At 37.0% G+C, this 18230-nt stretch overlaps 1 protein-coding gene across 1 annotated transcript in view; it reads left to right on the top strand.

The window, feature by feature from the left end:
- The window catches only part of WNK1 (WNK lysine deficient protein kinase 1), a 141169-nt gene that overhangs the window by 54610 nt on the left and 68329 nt on the right, over positions 1–18230 (top strand). The window contains exons 5-8 of the mRNA XM_083366795.1: positions 3878–3966; positions 5123–5342; positions 7542–7878; positions 12688–12875. Coding sequence (XP_083222921.1) covers positions 3878–3966; positions 5123–5342; positions 7542–7878; positions 12688–12875 — 834 coding nt within the window. The remainder of the gene's footprint in view (positions 1–3877; positions 3967–5122; positions 5343–7541; positions 7879–12687; positions 12876–18230) is intronic.

The following is an 18230-nucleotide window of genomic DNA, read 5'->3' on the forward strand; positions in this document are numbered from 1 at the left end:
AGATAGATAGATAGATGATAGATAGATAGATAGATAGATAGATAGATAGATAGATAGATAGATAGATAGATAGATTTAAATCAGGCTTTTGAACATAAGTTTATATCAGATTATATCTACACTTAATAATGACAATGCTTTCTTTAAAGATTTAGTATTTGTAGATGGTTAGAAATGTTCTTATGTTGGCAGATTGATTTCAGAAACATGTTACAACTTAACGTTTTGTGAAGATCTGATTAATTTTGTGTGTTACGTTCATGTTGGTGGAATGTAATAGGAGGCCTTTAATGTTTGTGGCTACAAGAATATACAATACCAACATCTGTATTTTTCTAGCTGTTTGATATATTATGTAAGTCGATTGTTCAGAATATTGGTTGTTAACCTAGGAATAAAGTTAAGTTGCAGTTTGTGTAGATTCTATCCATTGTAAAACAACTCCTCTCATATACCATGTGAGACAGGTAGAGTTATATTCTAATTATAACTGTGTCCAATAGAAAGATTAATCTTGTTCAGAAAGGAAAATCAGAATACCTGCTAATGCCCATGTAAAATATATAGAAGACATTTTACTGCAGAATGACTATTTTATTGTTTGATTGATCTGGTAGGAGTTCATTTTGATTGAAGATAAAACAAATTATCTACTATGAATACAGATTTGGATGTAGTGCAGAGAAATATGTCCACCAGTCTTCAACACATCTAATGGGGTAGTTAAGATCCATCCGAGAGAGAAATACTCTTGATCATTATGATTTTTAAAAATAATTTAATGAACACCAAAAAGGATTTTAAAGGTAACTGCAAGAACTGAACAAATGCAGTCAATGTTCAGTCTGGGAGATTATCATGTCAGAGAAAGTGTTGTCATATAAAATTATACTTCTTAGATTTTTAATTTCATATCTATAAATATATATAGATATAGACATTAAAACTGATTTGTATTGGATTTCCTCTGCCTTGTTCCATGAATGCTGACTGTAGGGGATTTTTTAAAATCAGGATTCTTATATATGTGGATATATAAAGTGTGTATGTAGAGAGGACATGATAACAAAGTGTTATTTACAGTGCCTCAATGCATACATGCATACATGCACATTTGCATACATGTTTTTATGAAATGCTATACATTTCCTTATGTTAAAACTGAAAAGGTGGACTGGTGTATTTCTGTATTGCTTATTTGGAAGAGTGGTATGCTTATCTATTTCAGCCTATATCTGTGTATGTTAATCCTTGAATCTTAGTAACTAAAATTTACAAAGATATTTAATAAGAATCAGAGGTTGGTACTTGCTTGAATAAGATGAGCAGTTTGGAGGACTATGGAAGATTAGATGGTAATTTGTTGTTTACAGTCAGATCTGACCTTCATGACACAATGGATTTCACCAGGACTGTCTATCTATAACAGCTTCTTGAGTGCTAGTAACCTAAGCTCATGCTTAAGTAATTGAACTTAGCCACCTTGCTTTTTCTTGGCTTCTTTTTTGATTGCCCTCAATTTTTCCAAACAAGTGACTCTATGCATAGCATATACAAAATATGTAAAACTTAACTTCATTATTTATGTATCCAGTGAGCACAATACTTGGGTGTCTAGTGGTTTTTACTCTGGTATTAAATTATATATACTTTTTGTAATACAAGTTATTTTTGAACAATATTAACTCAGGTAATTTTCAGAAAATTATCTGAACTGTGCTGTGCAACCTGGTTTATATATTAATCGGGGTTTTTTTTAACTTGAAAGACTTTTCTGTTGGTGGGGATCTTTGAGTTGTGAATATAAAATTCCCATGTTCTAAATATGTACGTGTTTTTCACCTGTTAGAAACTTTTTAACAGATGATTAAGAATGGAAAAATGAAGATAAATAAGAATCGTGTTAGAAAAGAAATTCTCCATTAAATGACAGGATGAAAAAAAATGGTTCTTGTGTAATGGCACATTTGTGTGTAGGTGCACCTTTTGAGAGGATAGAGAAATGACTGAATTATTTTAGTAATACAATATGTATTCAGTGAATCAAAACTCATTTACTATATTTTAATTAGGGAATAACTTTAATTTTAATTACAGTTGCACATTTAATTCAAGAAATGTGCTATTAGTGTCCGTGCTTTATAATGAATAAAATATATGGCCATGAGATAATAATGCCAATGGCCTTTACTCTTTAATGAAATTAGACTATAGGTTATAGTATATTATAAATTAAACTATAGTGTGCAGCTATAGGTGAGAATCTCATGATCCTGGAAGGTGACATGGTTGCTTTAATGACCCAGGTGTCTGCCATGCTTACATTTTATGCCTTCCAAAGTAGTTCTTCTGAACTGAATCTGCATCATTTTTTATTTTTATTTTTTTATTTTTAATTCCATTTATATCCCGCCCTTCTCCGAAGACTCAGGGCGGCTTACAAGCTTAGCAGTAGCCTTCATTCTATGTATATGCCTGCTTATTAGGGCTTTCACACACACACCCCAAGCGGCATTATTACAAAGTCAGCTTAATTTCCCCCAACAATCTGGGTCCTCATTTTATCTACCTCGGAAGGATGGAAGACTGAGTCAACCTTGAGCCTGGTGGGATGCGAACCTGCACTAATTGCAGGCAGCTGGTGTTACTTAAGGAGGCTAGCCTCCTAGTGATGGATAGGATGCTGATGATAATCGAGATGCCCTATTTTTTTGCCCTGGAAGCTCAGTGGGGAGTTCAATTGAGGCTTGGGCCTGGCAATCAACTGCCTGACCACCTGTCCTCTCTTAACCTATGGGCCACATAAGAACAGCTGTGGCTTGAAATTGTCTGACCCTTGATGCAAACTATACAAAAAACAATTGCCATAAAAACAATTGCCTCTGAAAGTCTCCATCATAGACTTTCAGAGGGAAAAAAGTTCATTCAAAGGTAGTTACCCTTTCTAAACTAAAGGTAGTTTAGAAAATAGCACTTTTTCTAAAGTACAGCATAATAGGCAGGGTCTCATTTTCCTGAAAACAACTACCCAGTTGCCATTTTTTGGGATTAGGGATTCCAGGAGATGGATGGGTGGGTGGGTGGGTGGACTGACTGACTGACTGACTGATTGATTGATTGACTCACTGACTGATTCTGCTACTTAAAGATTCCTGGTCTAGATGACTAAATAAGCCAGCTGGGTGACCTGGGGCCAGTCACTCTGTTAACCCAATCTAACTGATAATAAGAGGAGGAAGGTGTGCTGGATATTTTCACCGCCTTGAATTATTTGTAAAAATAAGGTGGGAAATAAATAATATAGAAGACTGTAGGACCGATTTATGGAATACCTTGTACAGGAAAACCTTATTTCCTGATTTGGACAGAGTATTTCTCAACTTTGGCATCCTGGCCTGGAATTCTGGGAATTAAAGTCCACACATCTTAAAGTTGCCAAGTTTGAGAAATACTGGGACAGAAGATCAAAAAGATTTGTGTGTGTGTGTGTGTGTGTGTGTGTGTGTGTGTGTGTTCATTCTAAGAAAGAACTTGCAACATCCAAAGTTTTGCAATATTTCTAAGGGCTGGACTATTTTTGTACTGTATATAAATTGTACAAATTGATTGTAAAGTTAAAATGGAGTAACTTTGGAAGCAGCCATATCTTATTTCACCCATGTCTTAATGAAAACCACAAATTAATATCCACATTAATATTGGTTAATGTAGGCAAAGTAAGAGAGAGAAGAAAGGAGGAAAAATAGGTAGCTCAAGGTTGTAGAATGTGTGAATGAGTTTAGTTGAAAAAGATTATAAATTTTATAATAACCATTTTTGGATAAATATAAATATAGGATAATGGCTTTCTTTGTTTGCTCTTATTTTTTTGTTTCAGGGAGTCAAGCCAGCCAGCTTTGATAAAGTAGCTATTCCTGAAGTGAAGGAAATAATTGAGGGATGCATTCGTCAAAATAAAGATGAAAGGTAAATGTTCTTCTACTTGGACTGAGCAGTAGAAATAGGCTGTGTTGACAGTTTTGATTAAAAATCTTTCATATAATCTGTAATGCATCAGTACTCCAGTACAAATGTTGGCAGATTCTTTCAGTAAAGGGCGAAATCCCACCTCTCTCTGTCTGCAGGCTTAGTGCAGCTGCCATTGGGATGGCGCCAGGCTCCAAGCAAGGAATCTTCCAAGAAATGCCCACCCAGTAAGCTCTGGTTTTCAGTCCTGTCCCTTGTCCTGGGAACCCAGCTAAAACTCTGGCCTGACAATCTCCATCTGCCTACCTGTTCTTTCTTAGCTCATGGGCTATACAAAAACAGACAGTAGGAAACTTCAGACCAAGAGTCAAGTAAACAGTGCCTCAATCAAGAAACTGCCAAAGAGCCATTAGTAAACAGCCCAACGAACGAATCCCTAAGACCGTCACCACCCACACAGACAAGCAAGACACCAGAATACAAACTGACAGCAAACAGCACTCCTTACTAGCACTGATGATGTTACCTAGTTAGGGTAATGAAACATTTGCAAGAAAACAAGCAAACTCAGAGAGCACCAAGGGCCCCTCATTTCAAATCTGAGCTACAATTATTCTCCTTTATTAGTAGGCTGTATTTGTCCACAGGTCATAGTTTACTGACTCCTTCTTTAGTGTGTAATCTATGAATGTGGCACTGATTTTGCAAGCACACATTAACTTTTATTTCAATCAAGGTCAAATTACACCCATAGTCTTTTTTTCAAGTTTCTAGAAAGGGCATAAATTTCCCATTTGTCCTCTCCTGTTTAAAGAATGGGTGAAGCATTAAAATGCATTGACAGTATTTCATTTAATAAGTAAAGATCTGTTGCCTCATCCACTGGCTACAGTATTGTATCATAATGATGTTTTCTTTAGATTTTTTTTTTAAAAATAAATGCTTCCTTTCTTTGGAGAACAAAGTGGCATGAATGCAATTTGACTTGGAATAAGAATTAAGGTTTTAATTTTGGGAAGAAAATATGTTTGGTTCAAATGGTAAAGTTTGAATAATCTTGGTATTTAGTTGCACTGCTTCTGTGTGTCCCTAAATCTCCATCTTACTCATGGATCCCCTAAATTGCATCTTGTTCTCTTCTTTCTATAATTAACAGATACGCTATCAAGGACCTTCTGAATCATGCATTCTTCCAGGAAGAAACTGGTGTGCGTGTAGAATTAGCAGAAGAAGATGATGGAGAGAAAATTGCTATTAAGCTCTGGTTACGAATTGAAGACATTAAAAAGCTAAAAGGAAAATACAAGGATAATGAAGCAATAGAATTTTCTTTTGACTTGGAAAGAGATGTTCCAGAGGATGTAGCACAAGAAATGGTGAGCAATAAAGGAATTAGATATCTGTCTCTATAGATTTTTGAGTTTGGCATATAGTTTGGTCCGTTTGTATTTTGATAACTGTATAAAACTCAGTATCTTAAAAGGAAATGATACAGGAAGGTATAATTCATGAGTGAATTATGTACAAAAATCGTAACTAAACCTATAAGTCTCTCTATTTAATATAAGAATATTTTAAATAGGCAAATAACAATACAATTGGGCAAAACTTAACACCAGCTGCCTGCAATTAGTGCAGGTTCGCATCCCACCAGGCTCAAGGTTGACTCAGCCTTCCATCCTTCCGAGGTAGGTAAAATGAGGACCCAGATTGTTGGGGGCAATTAAGCTGACTTTGTAATAATGCCGCTTGGGGTGTGTGTGTGAAAGCCCTAATAAGCAGGCATATACATAGAATGAAGGCTACTGCTAAGCTTGTAAGCCACCCTGAGTCTTCGGAGAAGGGCGGGATATAAATGGAATTTAAAAAAAATTATATTAGCCAAGACCAGCCACATTTCTTAAAAGTGATTTTTTTCCATTTTGTACATTGCCAAGTTCTGGTATATATTTAATGCTTCAGATATGGTTCACATGAATTCAGAAATAATATGATATTTTACATAGTTCAAAGCAATCAAGTCACTTGAACACTTGCTTTTTTAAAATGCAGTTTAGAAAGTTTCTTGTCATGTTCTAGCAAAACTTTAAGCAAAATATTTAATTAGCAAACTTTTTCTGCCATCAATCTGAGACAGATATTTCTAGATGTAATTTCTAAAGTTTAACTACCTAAAATATTTGACCTTTTTTAAAAAAAAATCAAAACAAATTCACCTCAAAATGGTTTACAGAGCAGGAGATATTAAACAACAGAAATATAAATATAAACAACATAATGAACCTTTCATTTCAAATCTATGTAGATTCTCAATCATCCAGGTCATGGTTGTCCCAAAGATGGTTTTTTCTTTGAAAATGTTTCTCCTTCTCATCCAAGAAGCTTCTTCATTTGTAACTAACTGACTCAGAGACTAACAGCCGATCCTCAGAAGTCTTAACAACCAGATGTCTGAGAAGAATATAAATCTTTCCATTTCCCACCAGTCAGTTAGAACTGAAGAAGTTTCTTGGATAAGAAGTGAAATGTTTTTTTTTTAAAAACAAGAAAATCCAGTTGCCTTTTGGAAAAAGCACATTTGGGACTTTCATTTCAAGATTACAAATAGAAATCGGTACTTGAAACAGTGGCTGATTGAATATATTTAATTAAAAGTGAATTGAAACATTCAAGTCTTAAAAACATCCTGGTTTGAGTTCACCTGTGACTTCAGTTAATAAAACAGGACACTGCATCTAGGCTTTCCTTCCATTCCACATGCCTATGGATCAGTTGTCCTGTGAGGGTGAACAATAGTGCCTATTCTAATAGTTGCATAAGTGGTTTATTTCTTTAATTAGATCTCATAATATTTTGAGAGAATACTATGATGAATAATATTTAAGTCAGATATTTTCGTCTAATATTCTTCTAATAGTTAAAGTTACTTTAAAACTGACAAGCTGATTGTTTTGTTTTTGCTGTGTCATTCTAGAAATGGCTGTCTTACTGTGGTTAATACCATCCATTCCTGTTTTGTCTGCCTTTTTGTAGTTATTTTTTTAATTGTGAATGTTTTTGTGCGTGACTTTTTTATCAATTGCTATACGCTGCTCAGAGTCACTTTCATGTGAGATGGCGGCTATAAAGATAACTGTGCGTGCCCACAGAGAGGGCCTCCTCAGGGTGCCTCCGGTCAAGGAATGTCGACTGGTGGCCCCCAGGGGGAGGGCCTTCTCTGTGGGTGCTCCGGCATTATGGAACCAACTGCCGGTTGAGCTCCGGACGGCATCAGACCTCCGATCCTTCCGTCGCGGGTTGAAGACCCATTTATTTGAACTAGCGGGTCTGGCCTGATGGGGGTATATGGGTTTTTATAGGCTTGTTTTATCATTCTTGTTTTAACTTGGGCATTGATTTAATTGTTTTTTAATTTTTGTATTGTTATTTATATATGCCCTGTGAACCGCCCTGAGTCCCTTAGGGAGAAGGGCGGTATAGAAATCTCAATAAATTAAATTAAATTAAATTAAATAAAATAAAGGTACTCATTGTAATTCACCATTGTCTAATAGTAGGAACCGCTCTTCCCTCAGGTTGAATCTGGATACGTCTGTGAAGGAGATCACAAAACAATGGCTAAAGCTATAAAGGACAGGGTGTCTTTGATTAAGCGAAAGAGAGAGCAGCGTCAGTTGGTGAGGGAAGAACAGGAGAAAAGGAAACAACAAGAAGTCAGTCAGAAGCAGCAGTCAGAACAGAAAGCACAAGCGGGGTCTGCCCAGCAAGGCACAAAACAGGCCGTGCCTACTACAAGTGTCACCGCCGTGCCCACCACATCAACTTCCGTTTCTACCCAAGTAGAACCTGAGGAACCTGAGGCGGATCAACATCAACAGGTTCAGTTCCAGCAACCCAGTGTTTCCGTATTGTGTAAGTACTTTTCCGCAGGTGTCAGCCCAACTGCCACTTTTTTCACTCTCGGGATAGTGGAGGCTAAGTTGTCACTAGAGACGAACGGTCAGATTTTGGACCTGCGGATGCAGTTTCTGCCTTGCTGTTACGTTCAGAAGTAGGCACTGGTTCCTGCAGTGACAAAATAACTACAACAGAATCTAAATCACTGTCGGTTTCGTATCTAGCAGAGAGAACCATAAATTGGCAGAATCCGTTGCTGCCGTCGTCATCTAATCGCACAGTGGAGAGGCCACTCTTTTTTCCTCCATTTCATCTCCTCCTTACTATCGTTAACGTTATTATTAAACTCCAATAGTTACGTAAATTAGGGTGTTGTCATCAGACTGGGCGGGATCAGTCTATTGCCTCTATTTAGGAGAGAACTTTAAAAAACACATAAAAGGTTCAAAAGAGTCCTTTTTTGTGGGGCGGGGGGGGAAATACATGCTTCACTCTACTACCTACTTTACCAAGTAGTTCAGGAATATTGTGAGCGAGAAAAGAAAGGCTGGGAGGAGACTTAGGCAGGCACCTTTCCTGCTGATTTTGCTTCTGGGAAGCCAGCAGAGAAGGTCACAAATGGCAATAACATGACCACAGATGCTGCAGTTGGTCGTAAGTACAAACCAGTTGCCAAGTGCCCCAGTTTCGTCCATGTGACTGCAGCTGCATTGCAATGATCAGAACTTCAAAGACAGAGCATGCGTTTCCTCTTCCTTCACAAGAGGAAGCTACTAAATTATTTCGTCGCGATCTCAAGACGTTTTTGTTTGTACAAGCCGGCCTAGCCTGATGGGGATCGGTGGGGTTGTTTTATTTTTGGTGTCTTAATTTTATTTTGGGGTTTTTAGAATTGTATTCCTATTGTTTTAACTTGGGCAATCATTTAATCTCTTTTTAATGTTTGTATTTGGTATTTTATTCTGCCCTGTGAACCGCCCTGAGTCCTCAGGGAGAAGGGCGGTATATAAATATTATTAAATTAAATTAAATTAAATTTCCAAATGCAGCCCAATACAGAATATATCACTGTCTTACTAGCATACAAAGGGAAAGGCAATTTTGTTCACGTGACTGCAGGTGCACTGCAATGGTTAGAATGTCAAAGACTGGTCATAAGTTCCCTCTTCAACCCTGTCATAACTTGGAATAATTGCTGAACAAGTAGTCATGACTCAGTGCTTGTATGCATTGACAATCAATGCAGTTTAGCTGTTGTATGACCTGACTGTCTTGGCCCATAGAAATATTCACACATCCTGTTCTGCACAAGATGAAGCTACTAAATTATTTCCAAATGCAGCCAAATACAGAATATATCACTATCTTATTAGCATATAAAGGGAAGGCCATAGTATGTAGCATATGGGTCTAAATGAGTCTAAAGCATTTGTGACTATCACTGCCTTCCTAGCATCTCTGATTAGAATCAGATCCCAAAAAGCTTCCCAAGACGGAGCTGCATCTGCAACCAGGTTAAGAATTAATCTAGATTGACTTTGTTTGCCTGCTCTTATCTCCCCAAAATTGTTTTCTAACCTCACTTCAAGAAATAGTCAGCTTCCTTGATCCATATCCAGAGAACCAATCTACTGTGTGGAACTTACTAACAGTACTCGACTTACAACTGCAATTGAGCCTGAAATTTCTGTTGCTAAGTGAGACAGTTAAATGAATTTTGCCCTATTTTAACGACCCTTCTTGCCACAGTTATTAAGTTAGTAACACAGTTTATTAAGTGAATCTGGCTTCCCCATTAACTTTGCTTGTCAGAAGGTCACAAAAGGTCACTCATGATTCCAGGACACTTGTAGCCATCAAAAATACATGCCAATTGTCAAAGTTTTGAATTTTGATCACATGACCATGGGGATGCTGAATCCTCATAAGTATGAAAAATGGGCATAAGTCACTTCCTTCTTCTTTTGCTAATGTTTAACTTGAATCTAGCATATGGGCAATTTGTGATCTATTCCACAGTCATGTCTTTGGTATTAATAACTAGACTCTTGCATTTCCTTCTAACCAGTTACACAATTAATTTAATTTCTTCTCTGTGTACTTCATCTTCATATGTCCATCGATATATTGGCATTGTTTTAATTGTTTGAGGAATGTGTTAGCATTAAAATATCATTGGATTGGCAAAAATTAATAACTCGGGTGGGGGGGGGAAGAGAATGGACACATGGGAAAATTCCTTCCTCTTTTCTTAAGAGAATTTACAAGCCAAAGTAGTGTGTTCTTTTATAAATATGTCAAAGACACAAAATATATGATTTCCTTTTTTGCTTACTTGGCATTCTTCAATAAGACACAAAGGCTGGAGGAAACTGCAGGTAAATCACTAAAATTATATAAGTGGGAAGAAAACCAGAAGAGGAAATTGCACATTCGTGTCTCGGTTACTTTCCTCTGAATTACAATTATCGTCTCCCAACTCCATGAAGCTCGCCTTTAAATGGCTCGTTACAACTTCTGATCTTAAGCTAGACTTTTATACCATAAGCAAAATTGTTACTACTGCCCAGGTAACTGTTATCTATAACTATATAACTCTGTGACTAACAACCAGTTTACCAAAAGACAAAAAGAACAATATAAAAAGGATCACCATAACCCCCAAAAGTGAAATAGTCTCATACAAAAGAAAACTTAAGGCAACATATAACCAGTTCACCGAAACAGACACATGTTTCACTAACATACTGGCTCTGACACGGTGGGGAGACACAAGGTTTAACAGCCTTCTAGAAGGTCAGGACTCTGAGATACAAAAGGCATGGTGTTTGGGTTTGGTCTATGATTTTATTGGAATAAATTGTAAAAACGTTTCCTAGTATACTTATCTGGAGACTACAATTAAATTAATTATTTCCCATGGAGCTGATGAAGTGTGTTGAATTACTAATGGAGAATTAATGAGCCTTGGTGGAGCAGTGGGCTAATGCCTCCTTAAGTAACACCAGCTGCCTGCAATTAGTGCAGGTTCGCATCCCACCAGGCTCAAGGTTGATTCAGCCTTCCATCCTTCCGAGGTAGGTAAAATGAGGACCCAGATTGTTGGGGGCAATCAAGCTGACTTTGTAATAATGCCGCTTGGGGGGGGGGTGAAAGCCCTAATAAGCAGGCATATACATAGAATGAAGGCTACCGCTAAGCTTGTAAGCCGCCCTGAGTCTTCGGAGAAGGGTGGGATATAAATGGAATTAAAATAAATAAATAAATAAATAAATAAATAAATAAATAAATAAATAAATAAATATCTCCTTGCTATTACTCAGCCTATTTTTTGAATTGCAGCAGGAGTTTTAAAGAAATTTAAAAGCCCACAGGCAGAAATCCTACGCTGTTATTTTTGTTCAGGAAGATTTGAAGGAAATAATAACAACAGTAGTAATAGTACTGCAATGCTACCTTTAATGACATCAAAGTACAACATCTGCCTATCCCAGGTCCTTGGGAAGGACTTGACAGGTGGACAAAAAAATGCCAGATACAGTCTAAACATCTGGCTGACTGTGTGACGAACTATAGTAGAAGTAATAATAAGACTATGGCATATATCTCTGTAGAATTGATGTTCAAAAATTTGGGGACTGTATCCAATACCTTACAAAAACTTTTTTCTCCATTTTTTTGTATATTGAAATCAGTGGCCCAGTAAATAGAGAAATCCAAATTATTTAAATAATTTTTTAAAGAATATATTTAACTAATTAATTTTATTGCCTTAGATCAGGGGTGTCAAACTGCCAGCCTGTGGGCCGGATGCGTCACACGGAAGCCACGCCCACCCCATTGCCAGCAATGGCAAAACAGTCTCGATACGTTGCACGACGTCATGTGACGTCGCGAATTTGACATGTCTGCCTTAGATGAAAAGTGTTGCTCTATCTGATAATTTCAGATATGCAAGCATTCAAATTTATTTTGAATGCTTCCTTTTTCATGGATGGAATATGGTGGGATTGTTTCCCCCTAAATATAAATGAGCTATTTGTATAGTTATTGGCAAAAGAACGCATTCTCAGACAGTGTTCAGAATGAGTGCTTCTAATTGTGGATTATCTGCTGTATCGATGAGGCGCTGCAGTATGGTAGCTGTCTGCCAATCCAAACATATTAACAAGATGGGGGGAGGGGGTTGTTGAAATGGCTTGTTTTAAGAATTTGTTTAAAAATTGAGAGCAATGTTTTTTACAAGTAATCCTCTCTTAACGACAGTTCACTGAACGACCACTCAAAATTGCAATGGCGCTGAATGGGGCGTACTTACGACTGGTCCTTGAGGTTCAATCATTTGCAACGTCCCACGTGTGATCATGATTCAGGTTCTTGGCAACCGGCTCACGCTTAAGACAATTGCAGCACTGTACCAAAACGTGATGGCCAATTGCTGCTTTCCTTGCTGGCTTTTTGCAAGCAAAACCAATGCAGGGAAGTTTGCAGGTCTCCACTCCTTTGCCATGGGTCATCCTGCCGCACCATCCGCTCCCCTGTCTTCCTTGCACAAATGGCCCACCACAGCACCAGGTGGTCATAAAGTACGAATTATGGGTACTATTTGCAGTTTTGATTATAGTGATTTATTTGAAATGTAATAATTACATAAGACTTAATAGTCAAAACTTTTCCGTTGCTGTGTGCTGTCTTCCTTCAGAGAAGAGGGAGGGGGGAGGGGGAAGAGAGAGAAAGAGAAAGTTCTATGCACTTACAAGGCTTGAGCATGCCACGAGATTATGAATCTGTATCTAAAAATCATATTTATATTGTGTTTTACAGCTGATGGCACAGTTGACAGTGGCCAGGGTTCATCTCTCTTTAGTGAATCATGTGTGAGTAGCCAACAGACGGTTTCCTTCACTCCCCAGCATGAACAGTCTCTTCCAACACTTCCAGCCTCAGGATATTCAGTTCCTGTTGGTCAGCCACAGTCACAACAGCCTGGAGGATATCAGACCTCTACGGTGGTAAGCACAAAATTAAGCAGAATGGCAAGAAGCCTAGTATCTTGTTCTGTTTTCCTGGATGTGTTTGGGCCTTAGGTTTTCAGTCTATGGCTGGTCATAGGTAATCTAGAAAACTGCGTGCAAGCCTCTTGCTTGCCTTTATCTAATACTGCTTTAAAATAGGAAAATAAGCATAGTGAACTGAATGTGAAATATGCTTACCGGTAATAAATGCACACACAGAGATATTTGAAGCTCTGTAGTTAGTTTCAAGCATTGTTGAGCTGTGGGTGGAATAAAAGTAATGTGGTGGAAGCTTCTGACTAAATGACGTCATTAATAAAATGTGTTATGTGAATGTGTTGCAAGTTTTTAATTGCAGCTAAACAAGGTAAGAAGTATTAACCATTATAGAATGCTGCATGTAACACTTCAGTTTTAAGTGAACCTTATGTCTCCATTTATTTATAGCTTCCTTTTAATTGCTTATAGGCACAGTTCCCTTTCCCACTTCATGTGTTCATTTTTGTTACCCTATAATTTGTATCTTTTTCTGCTGGGTTTTCAGAGCTGACGTTGGGGATCGTCTAGAATAGAGCTCCCCAACCTTTCCGAGTTGGCGGCCTAGAGGGAAAGGTTGGGGAGCAGGGAAATGTGTGCCCCCACGCACACATGCACAGACGGGCACACGCACGGCAGGGTGCTAGCACCTGCACACATGCACTAGCGGGCCACCTGGCACCCCTGCTAGCACAACTGGGGTGGTACACTCACACATGTGCACACTCGCCAGTCATTCCCAGGGCCCAGTGGCCAATAGGCCACGGCCCGGTACTGGGTCGCGGCCCATAGGTTGGAGACCCCTGGTCTAGAAGATCTTACCTCCTATTCATTATACCTTTTTATGAAAAAAAAATGCTGCTTGTGAAGTCTGCATTGACAAAAAATATAACTGATTGTAGAATCTGATCCATAGCCAAAGATTGCAACATTTGGATAATGATATATATTCATTTATATCATATTGATGCAGGTAGTTAGAGAAGGTAATCCTTTGCTAGAACAGAAACATCGTCATACGTTTCAAATGCACCTATGAAGCTTTGTGCCCTTTTAATCCAAAGATTAAATGCAACATTTCAGTTTTAAGTTTGGCATGCATAATTTCAGTTCCTCTGATTCCATTCAAAAATATTGTTTAAACAATAACCCATTAAAAAGTCTTCACAGGCCTTGCTTCAAGGTTCAGTAATCATAAATAATACTAACTGTGGGTTAATAGTTCTTCTGAACAGGCCAATTTCAGATGACAAATAGATTTCCAGAAAAAAAAAGTAATTCAGCCTGTTTTGAAAGTTACAGTTTTGAGGGAATCTCAGTGGAGAGATGATTTGGGAAGAAAATAATTTTAAAAAACATGGAAAAATGTTTGGAGGGAAGAAAAAAACTGGCTTCTAGAAGAACTACTACCTAACTTTTTTAAAACTCTAAGTTGGTTCAGTTAACAAAATAAGTAAATTACCATCTACTTTGGGAATGTAAGCAGATTACAATATCTTTATTTTCTAATGAACTCTTCTACCATATTGTTCATTTGTCAAATATGTTTTTAATCTTAAAGTCAGAAAGTGAGCAAGTTATAATGTGAATCATTATTTGTGTCATATAATTCTTAACTGAATAAAGTTATAAAGAGATCCTGGCAAGGCATTATTTAGGAAGCCATTCCAGTTCAAAAAGAAAAAAACTGAAATGAACAAAAGTGAAATTTTAAGGGGGGGGGGGAAACGATAACTAGAGACAGTTGTATTAACATTTAATTGTTAACACTTGGAAGAAAGAGCTCTTTTTCACCGAGAGCTTGTTTTCTGTGCCAAAACAGAGTAAACATCTAAAGGATCCCTTAAAGTTAAACATAACTTCCTAAGGGGGACCTGAACTTGAAGCAGATGCTTCTTTTCTATGTATACTATTTGCTAACTGTTTTATAGTAGATTTCGATTTAGTGGAATTTAATAGTCAGAAGAAAACCTGAAGGCCTCTAAGGTTCACGTATTATTTTTGTGTGTGATGTCTTTTCAAGTTTCTTCGCAACCCTGTCTGTTACAATCAGTATCAGCCTTCTGCCATGATGATGTCCCTTAGTTTCAGCTCATTAGTCATGTCATTTATGCTCGTTTCTTTTTTGTTTTTTTAGCCTCAACATGGCTGTAGCATGTCAGTTTGTGCTTCCCCTCTTTCCCCCTTCCTTCCCTCTCCAATTCCTCCCAGTGCTCCTTCCACCCTGCCACTAGCATCGTCTGCACCTTTTTCTTCTTCCTATCTTCGGACTACCCCGCCGGAAACTTTTGGTGAAAAGCTTTCCAAAGCCCTGGAGAGTGTCCTGCCCATGCATATCACCTCTCCACGCAACCAACGGCGGTCCAGCCTGCCTTCCCTCTTTGTCAGCCCTGTATGTCACTTTCCTGACACATTAAGATAAGTTACCACTAAATACATCCTGGCTTCAGTATTGGATTAGGTTGAAAAAGGCACCATGGTTACTCTGTGCTATAGGAAAGCTAATTCCTCTCCTTCCTGAAGTTAGAAATTAATTTGATCAAAGCTTTGGGAAAAGGCTTAAAAATATCACAACATTTACCGGCGCAATCTGAAAATTATTGTATTATTTCAAAAGCATTTGAATGCTTTCTCAGTTTGGATAATAACTAAAGGTAAACATCACAGTTGATTCTCTTTATTTGTGGATTACATGATTGCAACTTTGCTTACTCCTTAAAATGTATTTGTAGTTGCAAAATCAATAATTGGGTACTTTTGGGGTGATTCACGGGCTTACAGTGCAGTCAAAAATTTGAGTCACCCAATGCACACTTTTCAGGATGTGCTAATTCAGTATTTGTGGTGAGTTTATGAGGCATAACTTCAGCAGATAATGAGAATCATCTGGGGCAGGTTTTCTGGCCCACTTTTGGCACAATATGGAATGGTTTATCATTCCTTTTTCCAGGATTGCTTTTAAACGTCCCTACAGTCCTGGATTTCCTAGCAGCTTCCGAGCACTAACCAAGGATAGTACAACTTAACATTTTCTCAGAGTTGGCCTCAGTCAATTGGATGCTTCTATCTGTTATATGTTAGTAATTCTGAAAGTAGCATTTGTTTATTATTCAGTCAATCAATACATTTACATGGCTGCCCATCTCAAACAAATGACCTTGGGTGACTAACAACAACAATAACCCAGAAAAAAAAACTCCAGATAATTTGTAGCCAAATATTAAAAACAAAATAAAACAGAAAACTGTCAATAGAAATACAAATACATATATTTCAACAAGATTATAAAATTAATTAATAGGGTCCAGCAGACTTAATAACTGTTACGAGTTTGGTTGTATATACATGTATGTGTGTGTGTGTTTCCTTTCCCAAGATAGTGACACTTTTTTAAAATACTTTTTTATTAAGTTACATTACAAGATAAAAATATAGAAGAAACAAAAGTTATAAAAATAAGAAAAGACAGAAAAATGAATGAGAGGGGAAAAAATAACTTCCAAATTTCTTTGGTGCAGTAGATTGCAAAAATCAACATCAACCTTTTGCTTTACATTTCACATTTCAAGCTATTTCTTTAATTACAAAATCATTCTAATCATCAGAACCTGAATTCAAAGTTTCATTTTTTTCCAATTTCAACAAGATACTTGGATTTTTTTTCCCAATTTAATCAATTGGGGAAGCAATTAAAATAATCAGAATTGTGCCAAGAAAATGGAAAATAATAAACATTAACCCTACAGGGATCTATAACAAATAGGACCTATAATAAAATATTGTTCTGTATTATTAATCCTCTGGTGCATGATGATTGTTTAAATCAAATATTTACATTTAAAACTTATTTGCACTGTAATGTATTTGCTATAATAATTTACTTACTATGTGGATAACTTTGAGGCCATTTGCTTTAATTACCTGTATAACTTTCACCTGTAACTGTTGCTCTTCTGTGCTCTTTGAGCTTGGTTGTTTGCTTGCAGATGTTTTGTTACTAGACAAGTGCTTTTATCTGTAAACTTGATTTCACTACTCACACCTAACTTCAAGTTATTTATGAAGAAGGTAAAACCATGTATTTATTTGTCTAGACACAATACTAAAGAAGCAGAGTTTCATGTAGGCAATGAAAAGAAGGCAGAAACAATTTTTAAGCTTCATCTGTTCGGAAAGCAACTGCTTGCTCTACTATTATGGGGGCTAAAGAAAATAATTCCTAAGACTCATACTTATGAACTTCAGGAAGGATAGAAGCTTCCTCTTCCTTAAGCCCTGTTGCTTTGTGCCATATTGGGCCCCAGGACTACTCCCAGTGTTGAGTATTTTATGCACTGGATGTTTTTAATTTTAGTTAAGAACAGTGGTGGATTTCCTTTTTAATCTCTGGGGAGCAACTGGAGGTAAAAGTAAAGCTCTTGTGACTCAAGTTCAATATCTTGCAACTACATGGATATATTTTCCTGGCAACATACAGAAGTGATTGAAATTATTTTTTTAGGTAAGGAGAGGAAATTAGAATCATTTTCCTACAGTACAAGAAATCATTTTCCTCCATTCTCAAAGGATATGTGAGACTAATTGTCACTCCGTATTTTTACTATGTCATAGGAGAATTTGCTGCTGCTTTTCCAGAACAATTGGGATTTTGATGTATGGTCTCAATTGACCTCATCAGTATAAAGAGAAAAATTGAGTATTTTAATCGTATTGGAATGTGTTTAATGGGAAGTTGTACAAGGGATAACATATCCATTCTGGAATAATAAAATGCAACATTTGACAAATACAATCCATTTGTTATAACTAGGTTTTGAAGGTATGAAAACAATGAATAATCTCTAGGCTTTTGTAGAAGATGGAGATCTTGTTGCAGTTTAAAAGCAGATTCTCTTCCTAATTAGACAACTATTTCTCAGGAAGTGTACTGTATTGCAAAAAAAGAGTATGTATTGAGAAATAATGGTATTGAAGCAAATCTTCTAACAAAATGTATTTATCTTAATAAAAAGATCATTGGAAAAACAGCTTCTAACAAAAGCAAATATTCCTATAGACAACAGTCGCTGCCATGGATGTATTTAATGGATTTGTATAACACTCAAAACATGTTGTATGTTAAAAGAGAGCCATTTATTGAGCTGAAATGGTGATATGTTTCTGTAATATCTGAACTACTTGTCTTGTTCATGTCAATACAGCCTCATTCCATGATGCATCCATATGGGGGAATCCCAGCATTCATAGATTCCCAAGTAATTTTTTCTACTGTTCGTGAACAGCCAGGCTCTTTCTCACCACCACCCACCTGTCCTT

This window comes from Vipera ursinii (assembly GCF_947247035.1).
Source record: "Vipera ursinii genome assembly, chromosome: 6".
Taxonomy (NCBI): domain Eukaryota; kingdom Metazoa; phylum Chordata; class Lepidosauria; order Squamata; family Viperidae; genus Vipera; species Vipera ursinii.